Source organism: Hypanus sabinus, chromosome 17 (genome assembly GCF_030144855.1).
Source record: "Hypanus sabinus isolate sHypSab1 chromosome 17, sHypSab1.hap1, whole genome shotgun sequence".
Taxonomy (NCBI): domain Eukaryota; kingdom Metazoa; phylum Chordata; class Chondrichthyes; order Myliobatiformes; family Dasyatidae; genus Hypanus; species Hypanus sabinus.
In genome coordinates, this window is record NC_082722.1 from 30,017,372 (window position 1) to 30,032,154 (window position 14,783).

The 14,783-nt window shown below is 41.6% G+C and overlaps 1 protein-coding gene across 4 annotated transcripts in view; it reads right to left on the bottom strand.

Annotated features, from left to right (window-relative positions):
• ripor1 (RHO family interacting cell polarization regulator 1) overlaps positions 1 to 14,783 on the bottom strand; it is a 282,610-nt gene that overhangs the window by 85,198 nt on the left and 182,629 nt on the right. For all 4 annotated transcript variants that reach the window (XM_059992774.1, XM_059992773.1, XM_059992776.1 and 1 more), the window contains exons 2-3: positions 9,134 to 9,260; positions 4,155 to 4,307 (exon numbers count right to left, since the gene is read on the bottom strand). In XM_059992774.1, the coding sequence (XP_059848757.1) occupies positions 4,155 to 4,307; positions 9,134 to 9,234 (254 nt within the window). In that variant the 5' untranslated portion in view covers positions 9,235 to 9,260. The remainder of the gene's footprint in view (positions 1 to 4,154; positions 4,308 to 9,133; positions 9,261 to 14,783) is intronic.

Sequence of the window (14,783 nt, forward strand, 5' to 3'; positions counted from 1 at the left end):
CGACAGTTAACCAGCAGTTAACTGTTCAGCAAAGTGACCGCAGTAGGGAAAAAACTTCTCCAGTGTCTATTAGTCTTAGTCTGGAGGGATCTGAAGTGCCTACCAGACGGAAGCAGTTCAAACAGTCCGTACGCAGGATGGGAGGAGTCCTTTATGATGTTCCCCGCCCTCTTCTTCAACCTGAAAGAGTACAGGTCCACAATAGAGGGCAGGGAGGCTCCAACGATGCGCTCGGCAGTCCTCACTGTGCGCTGTAGTCTGGTTCTATCCTGCTTGGTGGCGGCTCCAAACCACACAGTGATAGAGGTGCACAGGACAGACTCAATGACTGCAGTATAGAACTGCAGCAGCAATTCCTGAGGCAGACCATATTTCCTCAAGAGCCGCGGGAAGTACATCCGCTGCTGGGCCTTCTTCAGGATGGAGCTGATGTTCTGCTCCCACTTCAGATCCTGAGAGATGGTGGTTCCCAGGAACCTGAAGTTCTCCACAGTGGACAAAGGGCTGCTGAGGACTGTGAGGGGGGACATAATTTGCATTTAATTTGGACAGGTGTGACGAGTCATCAATGATGATGATGACAAACATGGGGCGCAGCATTTGGTAAAGTCAAATACTTTCACAAAGAATGTCATGATCCTGGAATGTGTTGCAGAACAGAAGGACATTGGGTGCAAGTACGTGGTTCACTGAGAGTACTGTACAGTCACAGCCAAAAGTTATGATGAAGGTGTGCTTTGGTAGCTGGCCTTCACAAGTCAGGGCATTCAGTACAAAAGTTAGGAGATTATGATGCGTTTGTACAAAATGTCTGTCTGGATGCACTTTGGGTATTGTGTTCAGTGCAAGTTGCTCTGCTATAGGAAAGAAGTTATTAAACTGGAAAGAGTACAAAACAGATTTAGAAGGATGCTGTCAGGACTTGCTATAGAGAGAGACTGAACAGATTAGGTCTTTTGCTGGAGTGTAGGAATTTGACAGTGATCTTATAGAAATGCATAAAAATTTTGAGTGTCATAGAAAGGGTGAATGCACTCAGTCTGTTTCCTCCCCAGTTTGAAAATTTAAAAACTAGACAGCACAGGCTTAAAGGTGAGAGGGGAAGGATTCAAGAGGAACACAAGGGGCAAATTTTTGTCCCTATAGGGTGGTACCCATGTTGAGTAAGCTGCTTTTTTATGGGTTATTTTATTCTTTTATTTTTTTACAGACATGATCTGGTTTTTTATTCTCTGGACATTAAGTGTTAGACAATTTTTTTTCATATATAAGGGATTTGTTTTTGGTTTTCTTTGTTTCATGTCTGCCTGTTAGGAGACAAATCTCAAGGTTGTATAATGTTACATACTTTAATTATAAATGTACTTTGAACTTTGCTAGAGCAAGTGGTTGAGGCAGGTACAATAATAACTTTTAAAAGATAACTTGGACAGGTACATGGATTGGGAAGGTTTAGACAGTTACGGGTCAAATGGCACGAGTCTGGATGAGCACTTTGGTCAGCACGGACCAGTGGTCTGAAGGGTCTGTTTCCATACTGTATGTTTCAATTCTGCATTTGGCACCAAGCTGTAGGTTTGATTATGCATGCCCAAGTACTTTCTAATTCCCAAAGAATAGTGCATTTCTTCCCCAGTCATTACTGGTAACAACAGTAGAGAAGGAAACACATCTGCTCTTGCTTAAATATAAAGTCACCATCTGACATGCAATTTTCAACCCCATTTTTCATTTAAGAAGTCATTCTAAAAGCATCTCCCTTATAAAATGGGCAAATATCAACAAATAAGTATCTGGGGCTTTAACTCTTAACCTAGTTTTGGAGATCATTTTGGAAAAAGATAATTAAGATTGGGATGGGATCATAGAAAGAATCAACTTATCACCAACCAATATTCAAATCCTATATTTAATCTACTATACCTTTAGTTTGTCCACCCACATTCCACCACTCACTAGAAGTGGCCAATTTGTCTACACATCTTTGGCAATGTGGGAGGAAGCCACGTAGTCAGGGGAAGGTACAAGCTCCACACAGACAGCAGCAGAGGGTCAGGATTGAACCCTGGTCTTCAGCAACATGAGCAGTGACTGTACCAGTTGTGCTACTGTGCCTCACACAGCACACTTATGGGGGAAAGAGAGGAATCATAAATTTGCAGCTGATAATCCACCTCAAGTGGATTATCTGTGTCTTATCACTCTGGGCATTATAATGCAATATCATTAACGCAGGCTGAGGCTATTGTAAGTTGTATACTGATCAACACAGTTCCATTAATAAAGTCTCATGAAATAATTCAATACACACAAACCACTGAAGGAACTCAGCAAGTCAGGCAGCATCTATGGAGGAGAATAAACAGTTGACATTTCAGACCGACACCATTCATCAGGAGTGAAAAGGGAGGGGGCAGAAGCCAGAACAAGAATGTGGTGGGAAGGGAAGGAGTACAAGCTGGCAGGTGATACATTAGACCAAGGAAGGGGTGTGGGCAAGTGGGATGAAGTAAGAGAAACTTAGAGATGATAGATAAAGGCTGAAGAAAGAGGAGTCTAACAGAGGAGGACAGTAGACCATGGAAGGAGAGGAGAAGGAGGTGATGTGCAGTCAAGGAGAAGGAAGGTGGTGAGAGGGTAACTAGAATGGAGAATAGTAAAAGACAGGAGGGGGATGGGGAGAAATTACTGGAAGTTAGAGAACTAGATGCTCATACCACCAAGTTGGAGTTCACCCAGATGGAATACTAGCTGTGCACTTACAACCTACTTTCCACCTCACCTAGGCTCACATTTCACCTTTTTGTATCTCTACCCCTCCCCCCACCCCATCCCCACCTTCTTATTCAGGCTTTTGCCCCCTTTGTTCCTGGTGTTGATGAAGAGGCTCGGTCTGATACATAGACTGCTTATTTCCCTCCACAGATGTTGCTCAACTTGCTGAGTTCCTCCAGCATTTTGTGTATGTTGCTCAATATTTCCAGCATCTGTAGAATCTCTTGTGTGTGTGAGATAGTTCACACTGATAATTGAGTTATTAAAACATTAGGATTTTCTCAGTTATTCAACCCATCAATTTGTCTGGAGTCTTCAGTTTGAATCGTTAACGCAACTTCTCTTTCCAATATTTCTCCCTAACCTGCTGAGTGTTCAAAGTATATCCAGTTTCATTTCAGAAAGGGAACAAAATCAGATTTGAAACATTCAAACTACTGTATTCAGTATGCAAAATGCTATTCAATCTCACACTGAGTTATTGAATTCAAATCACCCACAAAATTACAGTTATTCTACATCAATACCACAGTGTGTAATTAAAGGACGGGCCACTTTTGTAAAACAGTGAATAGGTAAGTCTGAAAGTTTAACAAATATTTAAAGTCAGGCTCTTGGAAGCATTGTATCCACTAATTATATGGGATCGAATATCCATGCCATTATAAAGGCTATTTACAGACAGCCTCTGTACAGAGAGTGATGATATTCCTCTTCATCAAGCATCCAGTAATTAGAACCCTCAGCTATTGTTACCTCTTTTAAGTGACACAAAGTACTTCAACAACTAAACGGTGGTGATTGTTCAAAAAAATCTAAACACCCTCAAAGCAAAGATGTTGTGGTGAGTCCTTAAGCTGTTACCCAGTACACTCAAATTTAAAACTCACTCCAGCTCTCTATTTTCACTGACTTTCACTTGCAGACTCATTGAAGTGCGTTAGTTTTTCAAGATTGTTTGCCAGCTGTCAGCAGATTACAGGAACAAGTGTGGGTGACTGGATTTGTTGACGTGGTAACGTGGTTAATAATTGGAAACTTTGTTCTTGCGGTGGCGAAGACACCGACACAAAGAATTTTGGAGAAAAAAAATCAAGAAAACATTTTGCCATGTCCAATTGCAACAACTGGATTAATGACACACCTTTTGTTTTAAAAAAAAATGCCAAAATGTGACTTTGCTCTTTTGGATCACCAGGCATTTTGGTCTCAAAAGTGCTCTTCACCCTTCAGAAGTGAGTTTGCTGATAAATCAAACCAGGGGTATTTTTGTTTTAAAGTCCCAAATATTTCAATTGTTATTATTGTCAGACATTTGTAGCATTTCCCCACAACACTACACCACCACCCCACTCCATCCAACCGCAGACACAACTTACTTTAGGCCCTTTTTCAAAGCTTCGTAAACCTCATCCAGTCGTTCAGGCTGAGGGTTCTTGGGTGGAAGTGACTTGTGAGAAATGTTGAACATCTTGCTAGCTCGAGAGGGAGTCTTCCGCTGTGTTGTTGGCGTACTAAATACCTTCAGCTTTCTGCAAGACAAAGACTGAATCAATAAATGCGGTCAAAATGAGCTGAGCTGCCTTTACAAACATAACACTAACAAAATCAATGCCTTGTCAAACTGATCACTATGGCGGTAACAGTCTACATTTTCTGATCAGCAATAAAATTTGAGGGATTTAATTTCAAAAGATTTGATTTGACTACATTGGCAATAACCGTGAAGACTAGACAAGGCGTGTTTTTCTATTACGACAGAAATACAACCACTGCATGTCATCTATTTGAAATGCCAAGAAAGTGAGAAACACAGATGTGTGCAGTGTCTGTGTAGGAAAATGACAAGCTGAATTGAATTGTTATATGTGTGTGACACACAGGAGTGCACACCTGATTATCCAGTCAATAAATTCCTCCCTAGTAATACACTTCCCCACTTGTTGTTTTCCCCACTTTATCCCTTGTTCTAGCTGAAAGGTATAAATGTGAAACTTAACAACCTTATTTTTTCTTCCTTGCAGATGTCACATTTCCAGCTACAGCCATTTTTATTTTGGATTTGGTGCTTTTGTTTCCTGAGCTGTGGTTTAAATTTTCAGTTTTCATTTTACCATCAGCACCATCCTTGTTTAAGAACCTGCCATCAGCAAAGGATTCTCTTTTTTTAAAAAATATGATTTACTAGATGTGCAAAAGTAGTAAGCATTGATATCTCAGTGAAGTAAAAATACTAAAAAAAAAATTTAATTACTGGCATTACTATTTACTGGCACATCAAAAAAATCTGGACTCTATTTTGTTTGTTCCCTAAGCATCCACAATTAGAAATTTTTTTTTAAGTCCACGATGTAGCCAATCTTGACAACACTACTTCTGATGGAATGTTTGATAGTTGGAGGGGAAAAATGCAGGTGCAATTACAGTTTATACAGCCAAATATTCAGATTATTTTAATGTCACTTGAATGGTTTGTGCTGAGTTTCATGATGCATCTGGACACAAGTGCAGAGGGGAAACAAAATGTATGTTGTGAAAGAACAAAACCTTTTGTCGAAGATTAATTTCAGTTCAATTTATCCCCTCTCCGGAACCCCAAAGACAAAGCATTGCAGACTGCGAATGAAAAGATTCAAACAATACTCAAATCATTTCAAGAACATAGCTCTGTCCTTTGGCCTCTGGACCATAGAAAAACTCCCAAGGTACTACGAGTTTGGCATTTATTACACATTTAAGGCGAGTAGAAACATGCTGAATTATCCTTCCCCTGTGTGAACATGCACTCAGATTCACATGAAGGCTGCTGTTTACCTCTTTCACTAGACAAACAAGTCATTTCACAGCACAATTAAGATCAGACTTACAGAAACTCCTTAAAACAATCAGGCAGTACAAAAATGTAAAATATAGAATCAGATTTATTTTCACTGGCGTGTGTCATGAAATTTGTTGTTTTGCCAGAGAATTACAGTGAAATACATAAACATTACTCTAAGTTACAATAACAAATATATATAAATAGGTGGTGCAGGAAAGAAGGGCTAAATAGTTTCATAGCATTCATGGGTTAATAGACACTTCAGAAATCTGATGGCTGAGAAGAAGGAGCTGTTCCTTAGGTAAGAATGGGTCCTCAGGCTCCAGTAACTCCTCCCTGATGGTAGTAACAACACCCAGGTGTGTCCTGGGTGGTGGGGGTCCTTAACGATGGATGCTGCTGTTTTCAGGATCACTTCCTTGATGGCAGGGAGCTGGCTGAGGTTATAACCCTCAGCAGCTTTTTCCGATCCTGTGCACTGGCTCCTCCATACCAGATGGTCATGCAGCCAGTCAGAATGCTCCCCATTTCTTCTGTAGAGTCTTCAGTTACGTAACAAATCTCAAATTCCTCATGAAATACAGTCACTGGCATGCCTTCTTTGTGATTGCGTTAATATGCTGGGCCCAGGATAGACCTGCAGAGATGTTGACACCCAGGAACTGAAACTATTCATCCTTTCCACAGCCGACCCTACGATGAGGACCGGAGCGTGTTCCCTCGACTTCCCCTTGCTGAAGTCAACAATCAATTTGTTGGTCTTCCTGATTTTGAGTGCATGGTTATTGCTGTGACACCACTCAACAGCCAATCGATCTCACTCCGGTACTGTTCCTGTTCCTTCAAGTAGGAACCAGCCATTAGCTTTCCAGAAGACTGGGACAGCAGTGGCTGTGCAATTCATCGGCTCTAACATTTTAATGCTGATGATCCTTTCAGTACCTAGTTAATCAGTTTCACATTCCTGATAGCCCTGCCTATCTTTAATAAACAATTCACATTTCATGACTATCAGAACAGACTGGATTTCCTGAACTGTTCAGTCCTCTCAATCACATCCAGAAAGAAAATAGACATAGTATTCTGCAGGTATAAGACCTTATGGACCCAGTAAAATGATACTAACTGCACATGCACTCAACTGCAAGATGCCTCACACTGCCTGGATGTTGGCAGCTATTTGCAATTTGAATGACTACGTTCCCCATTTCATTAAATACTTATAGTACTAATGGATGCCCTGCATTTCTAGTTCATTAAAGCAGACAATTTAAACAATCATTCAAGGAAACCAGAAATCTCTGCCAGACAAAAAAGAATCCCAACAAAATACATTTACTCCTGTCCTATCCAAACTGATGGTAGTTATTCTATGCCCATTTATAATTCTGCAGGCTTCAGTAGACTCCAAGCCTTCATTCAAACTGTCACAGGCGAGCATAATTTTGAGGCACAAGGTTGGATCAGATAATTCACCACACCTGCTCACTAGACTTTTATAAATCCTGCACGAGGATACATGAATTCCACTCCATATCATTCCATCATTTTTATGACACAACTTTTATATTTCTGATCAAAATGGACAATTTGACATTTATCCTCCTACTCTGTATGCTATATCTTTGCCCACTTGCTTAACAGATCAACATCTCCAAAAAAGATTTGTTTTCTTTGTCACATACATCAAAATATACATTAAAATGTGTCACCTGGACTGTTCCCTTCAAGCTTTGTGGGTACGTGGCCACGAAGTAACCAAAATGCTCCCACGCACATATCCTTTGTTGTCGTGCAGCTTGGATTTTCTTTTATACACAACAAAGGTGTTGCCTCAAAAATACCACAGCAATACAGTGATTTCAAATTTACTGTTTCTGAGAAAGTTAAGACTGGCTTAATTCAGATGTTCACTGATACGTTGAACTGCACGCTTAGAAAGGAAGAATTTGAAAAACTGTCAATTCTAGTTGCAAATCGTTGGAACATTTCAAGCTCCCAGTGCAGACTATGAATGTGGATTCTGTCTTATTCAAATATAAATCCAGAAACAGATTAGAAGTGGAACATTTGGATGATCTGATGAGGATCAAGATGCATCTTTCATCTGAATGTGAAATTAATCTGAACAGCATTCATAGAAAAAGGATTTGTAAAAAGTTGAAGCAATAGCGCTCATCTGTGTGGCACTCTGTTTTGATTCGGTGTTGACTAGCCTCTTCCTCACTAGCTAACCAGTCTTCTAGCCACCAACATGTTATTTTGGACTATGAACTTACGTTTTTCTTAACCTCCTGGAAATGCAATACGTCCATTTACTTCCATAGACAGTATGAATCAGAATCAGGTTTAAAATCACCAAAACATGTTATGAAATTTGTTGCTTTACAGCAGAAGTACAGTGTAACACATAAAAAATGAAAAAAATATAATTACGATACGAAATATATATCAACATTAAATTAAATAAGTAGTGCAACAAGAGAACCAATACAGTAAAACACACAAAATGCTGGAGGAACTCAGCAGGCCAGGCAGCAACTGTGGAAAATAGTACAGTCAACATTTCGGGCCAAAACTCTTCAGCAGGACTGGAGGAAAAAAAGTTGAGGAGTAGATTTAAAAGATGGGAAGAGGGGAGGGAGAAACATCAGGTGATAGGCGAACCCTGGAGGGGGAAGGATGAAGTAAAGAGCTGGTAAGTTGACTGGTGAAAGAGACAGAGACTGTACTTCAACTGTACTTTTTTTTCCATAGATGCTGCCTAGCATGCGGAGTTCCTCCAGCATCAGCAGATTTTCTCTAGTTTATGACAAATGCACTGAAGTAGTGTTCAAGGGTTGGTTCATTGTCTGTTCAGAAATCTGACGGTGGAGGGGAAGTTGCTGTTCCTAAAATGTTGACTATGTGTCTTCAGGCTCCTGTACCTCCTCTCTGATAGCAGTAAAACAAAGAAAGCAAGTCCTAGGTGATGAACGTCCTTAATAATGAATATCACCTTTTTAAAATGTGTTTTTTCTTTAAAGAAATAAACTCTCCCAAATAAATATGTTGCATTTCAATTGCATTTAAATAATCTAGGGCAGCTTGATGCTCTGAAAGGCACTATGGGAAAGTATAACAATTTGTTGTAAATTGTTGGCTTTCGGCTATGACACTTTCTTCCTGGAAGAGCTCACCTACTGTACAGGGAGGGGAGGGGAGAGGTGGTCGCTGAGGAAAGGAGGAGGGGGGTCCTCTCATAGCCAGAGGACTCTGAGACAGTGGCAACAACGCCTGACATTTTAGTGTCTTTGGGCTCCCGTTGTTGGTCTAGCTAGGATCAGCAGCTCAGTGCAGATCAGGGCTGTTCTGTTCTCGGAAAAAATCAGGACCATGATGATTCAGTGCCTTTACATACAGAATTTTCAGAGCAGCATACCCCCGAAATCCTTGACTTTTCCACGTTACTCCGATCAAAATGAAATTGTTCTACTGGAATTCTGGATCAGTTGTGCAAATGTCCAAAGGCATATCCCGGATGCAAATTTCACTGACCTGAATGTTTTGTCCTTTGGTGAATTGACTCCAGCAAAAGAATGACTCCTAGTAATTCCAGTGCAGAAAATGCGGCGCGCCGGCCGCACGGACAGCGACATTGTGAACGATATCCCAGCTCAGAGCCCTGGAGAAACACGGAGTCAGTAACCAACTTCACCTTCACACAGTTGAGTAACAATGTTAATGTAATTACAACCCTTCATTTCCTCAAAAAAAGAGAACAGAAAGCTATGGCTGATTTTATAATTGGCCACAAGAGTTTATGTATAAATTAATTAGACCCCGCACTGCAGCTTTATTGCTTGGCAGCAGAACCACACATCATGCATTTCAGGTTTCAATTCTCTCTCATCAGTTTAATGCAGAATACATAATCAGGCCAGGAAGCAACACAGGAAAGAAGGCCGTCTTATTGCAATACTGTACTGATGGAGAGTTTGCAGTTAACACTTTGAAATGGCAGCTCTTGCTAAGTGAGAATGCTGCTTGTTATTTGTTGTACAGACACATTACACATTTACATTAATTTAACACAAGCTTTAAGTGCTGATGACTTACAGTACTTCAGTGCAGGTACAATGAGCTACATTAGGTACATAACCAGGCACGTTCACAGTTATGATCCAAAACCTGTCATCAAAACACGTGACAAATCTGAATGGTCAGGTCTTGACAGCTGTTATTATATGTTGCCTTTTTATATATTGCTCCAAATCAGATACAGTAAACAGCCCCAAGGTTGATACAGCCAGGGGAGGTAATGGGGACAAGCTCCCATTACCTATTAAATGCTCCCAATGGCGTACGCCTCAAGTAGTCTCTGACAACCAAGTCCAGCTCATGTCTGGCATGGGTACTAAGCCTGGCGGAACCATTTCTGCTGACAGGAGAAGGGACAAAGGCAGGTTATGGTGCCTTAAAGCCAGTCGTTTTGGGCTGATAGGGCTTGTCAGCCGTGGTTGCAGCTCATCTAGGAGAAGGAAAACTCTGATTTAAAACCTCTACTATCTTGTGGCTGTACCCACTCATGGGGAGGGCTTCGGGAGTAAACCGGAGGGAAAAATCTGGAGCTGGAGTCCCTAAGACAGTCCTACGTTGAGTAGAATGCTGACTGGCAACTCCTGTGATGCTGCTGGTACCAAATTGCATCGGTCCCTGCCGTTCCCTTGGGTTCATCAGGTGTGTGGAGAGGGGGAGCTTGCTACATGGGCAACAGCTTGCTCTCCATATCGTACTGACCAGGCTTGCGTCTCTAGACAGCTAGGACACAATATCCACTGTCAACTCTCACCGACGGAGGCCTTTTCACACATAAACAGCCTTCAATAATATGAAGTCCAAAAATTGAATTGAATTAACTTTATTTCTTACATCCTTCACACACGAGGAGTAAAAATCTTTATATTACTTCTCCATCTAAATGTGCCAAGTGCAATCATTGTAATTTATAATAACTAGAATAGTCAATGTAGTATAGAGTACACTCAAGTCAGCGTGAATTAATCAGTCTGATGGCCTGGTGGAAGAAGCTGTCCTGAAGCCTGTTGGTCCTGGCTTTATGCTGTGGTACCGCTTCCCGGATAGTAGCTGCTGGAATAGGTTGTGCTGGGTTGACTTGGGTCCCCAATGATCCTACGGGCCCTTTTTACACACTTATCCTTGTAAATGTCCTGAATCATGGGAAGTTCACATCTACAGATGTGCTGGGCTGCCCGCACCACTCTCTGCAGAGTCCTGCAATTAAGGGAGGTACAGTGTGATCCTCTCTCCGTACTGTCCCAACAGTGTGACCCCCATCTCCGTACTGTCCCAACAGTGTGACCCCCATCTCCGTACTGTCCCAACAACAGTGTGACCCTCTCTTTGTACTGTCCCAACAGTGGGACAGAGATGCAGCCAGTCACGATGCTCTCAATTGCTCCCCTGTAGAAAGTTCTTAGGATTTGGGGGCCCACACCAAACTTCCTCAACCGGCTGTGGTGAAAGAGGCGTTGTTGTGTTTTTTCCACCACACAGCTGAAAGACACCCAAATGCTTATTGGACACGACAGATTAGTAAATCAGTCTAGATTTCTTAACTGGCGAGTACCTTACAGACTGGCATGGTATATCAAATAAAGCAAACAGTAGCTGAGCACCGGAGAAACAAAACCGGGTCTACTCTGCCAATCTCCATTGAGTTTGCAAGACTGACCCCACACTAACAGTTGTTCCAACTGATATACTGAGAAATCAACTCCCCATCATATTCCTACCTCTCTGCCTTTGCCTTCCTACACTGTGCCAGTGAAGCCCAACAACTTCCACTCAACCAGGCTTCTGCTCACAATCTCAGGTCACTGACTTCCTGACTGGGATCCGAACTGGCTAGCCCTGGTGCAAGAACGGGAGATGCTGGAGGAGCTCAGTGGCTCAGTCGGCATCTGGCAAGGGGACAGGCTTGACAGTTCTGGTCGAATACCTTTCAGAGCTGGGGAGCACGTTGACCCAGGCATTAGCTCGATTTCTCTCTCCATCAATTCTAAATTGCTTGATGAGTGCTTCCAACATTTTCTGGTAAGCTTCAGATTTCCAGTGTCTGCACTTTACTGCTTTTCAGTCCCTTGCTGCTTTTGCTGCACCAGATTTTCCTCTCCCCACAGACGCTGCCTGACCTGCTGGACTTTTCCAGCACTCTCCTTCATTCAGGCCTCCAAGCATGGGAAGTATTCAATCTCTCTCCCCTCTAACCTGCCTCGATTTATACCTCCTTCCGATGGGTTGGCTGCCATTTACAAGCTTTCTCCAGCCTCAGGTGATTCCAGTCTGTACCATCTCGGTCTTCATCCCATCACAGATTTTCTTCATTTATTCCACCCTCTTTCCCCTTCACAGAAACTTTACCAAAAAAAAATGCTTATTTTCTAAATTCTCCCAGTTCTGAGCAAAGGCTGTCGACCTGAAACATTAACTCTTGTTTCTCTCTGCACCGGTGTTACCCAGTTTGATGTGTATTTCCAGCCAGTTGGAGCCAGGAGTCAGGAAACCACAGAACAGTCACATCACCGATACCAGATTCTCAAAAACAACCAGTTTTACCACGGGAAGAGGTTATCAGGCAGCTAATCTGAGTAGGGACTTGGATTATCAAACCCATGCTCAATGCAAACTGAAAGAAATTAAACTTTTCCACTGATTCCTGTGGGTTTCTGGCTGACAAAAACTGAAAGTGAGGTTAGGGGCACCCACTGAAAACCTCGTACAGTAAAGAGCATCACGTAAACTAGCCACATGTCTGCTGCATTAGGTAGGGTCTGCTCTGTCTGGGGTAGAGGGCGGGGGGGGGTGGGGGGATGGGATGTGTGACACAATGGCAGAGCTGTTGCCTCAAAACTCAAGGTTCCCAGGTTCAATCACGACCTCTGGGCACCCACCCCCCGACTACATGAATCTCTAGTGAGTGTTCTGAATTCCTCTCACGTCACAGACAGGGAACTAGCTGTAGTGACTTGGCCCTGATGTGCAAATGAGTGATAGAATGCGGTGGGATTTGATCAGAATATGAGGGAAAATAAAATGGATTCGTGTAGGATCAGCTTCAGCATGGGGTGCCTGATAATTAATGTGGACTTTATGGCCCACAGGCCCTGTTCCCATACTGTGTGACTCTACGAATCTGGGATTCCCACATTGGCCTCATTAGCTGCCTCAGAAATCACAGAATTGAAGCGGAAGCAAGAAATCCCAAGGGACTACCAAAGAAAGAATTCCTAAATTATGTTTTTATTTGAGAGCGAGAGTAATTACATCCAATTCTGTAATTTAACTTAAGTATACAAATTATTAGAGACCTAACAGTGGGAGTATGTTATCTCTTGCCACAAGCACCTTTCTCACATATGTTCAGGAAGTTTGAGTCAACAGGAGATACACTTCACTTTGCTGATATTTGAAATACATAATTTCAGCAGTACTGGGAGAGCCCTTTCAATAGCAATAACGAAACAAGTATAGTTTTTCATTCCCACTTTAATCTTTTTTAGTTTGGAACTCTCTACTCCTCTGTTCTCCCAGTCGGTGTTTCTATAAACAGAGTATCATCTAGAAAGGCCTATGGTTTGCAAATAGTCTGCCTATTATCACACATTATCAACACTGCAAAGTAGAACACAAAATATTAAAAAAATAAACTTACTTCAGTTCAGTTACACAAGACAAAATCTGGTGATATATGAAGACCAGGAGAAAAGGCTCCATTATATTTAATGCCACAATCATGGTTATAAAATAAAAATAATCTGAGCAACAGATTTCACTGACCGTCCTAAGTTACTCTATATGGGATTTTTGACAATTCTACAAATGTAATGAAGACAGAAGCCTCAATGACGCAAAGCCATAAGAAATCTTCCCTTCTCAAGAGTATTAATAGCTGTGGTGTGCCCCAAGGGTTAGATGGTTACTATATGTGATCCACATGGAAAACTGTCAGGAAATTTCCAATGCTTCCTGAAGCACAACAGGGCAAAGACCCAAAGAAGATTATAAACGATGCAAAGTGAACTTTACATAAAGTAAACTATTTTAAATCCAAGTCCCCTTAATCTACCATTTAAGATGAAAAGTACTCTGTTTTGTCAGCAAGGGTTTTAGGTTCCAGTTGTGTACCCATGTTCAGATTATTTCTTTTGTTTCCACTCAACAAATTAACCACATAGACCCATGAGACAAGAAATGCCTGGCCTTTAAAGAGTTAATACATAGTTTATGACACATAATCCCTTTAAGGCATAAAACGCAAGTGGAAAAACGGTCTGGAAAAAGTTAACTAATTTAAAGATCGCATTACATAAAAAGGAAAGATATGTATATAAATTAGTTATTGGATGGGGTAATACATTAGCATGAATTAATGATTAGACCACAGATGATGGGAGGCTTGAAATGATTTGGTGAGGAGGCTATGGTCATTGGGGTGTGACAGGGAATGGTGTTGTGGCTCACACTGTTCACAATCTATAATCAACCACTTGGTAAGGAAACCAAGTGCACTGCATCAAAGTTTTCTGAAGAGACAAAGCTGAGTGAAGTGCAAGCTGTGAGGAAGATGTAACTGGCTTCACTATATTGGTTGGGGAAAAAAGTTTTTTTAAAAACTGGTGGAAGACTGAAAGATGTTGGTGTTGGATCTGGTGTCCTTCTACATGAATCACGTCAAGTTAAATGTGCAGTGCTTTTAGAACAGGTCTATCACCCAGGAACCCAATCATCCAGGCCATGTTCTCATGCTCTCTTGTCACTGCTTCCATCAGGAAGGACGCACAGGAGCCTCAGGTCCCACACCACCAGGTTCAGGAACAGTTATTACCCCTCAACCATCAGGCTCCTGCACCAGCATGGATAACTTCACTCACCTGAACTCTGAACTGATCACTGAATACAACCTATAGACTCACTTAGGACTCTACAACTCATGCTCACCGTATTATTTTTTGGTATTTTCAAGATTTGTCTTCTTTTGCACATTAGCTGGTTGTCAGCGTTTGTGTGCAGCTTTTCATTGATTCTATTGTATTTCTTTGTTGAATGACTTCAAGAAAATGATTCTCTGGGTAATATTTGGTGACATATACGTACTTTAAATTTACATTGAATTTAGCACGAATAA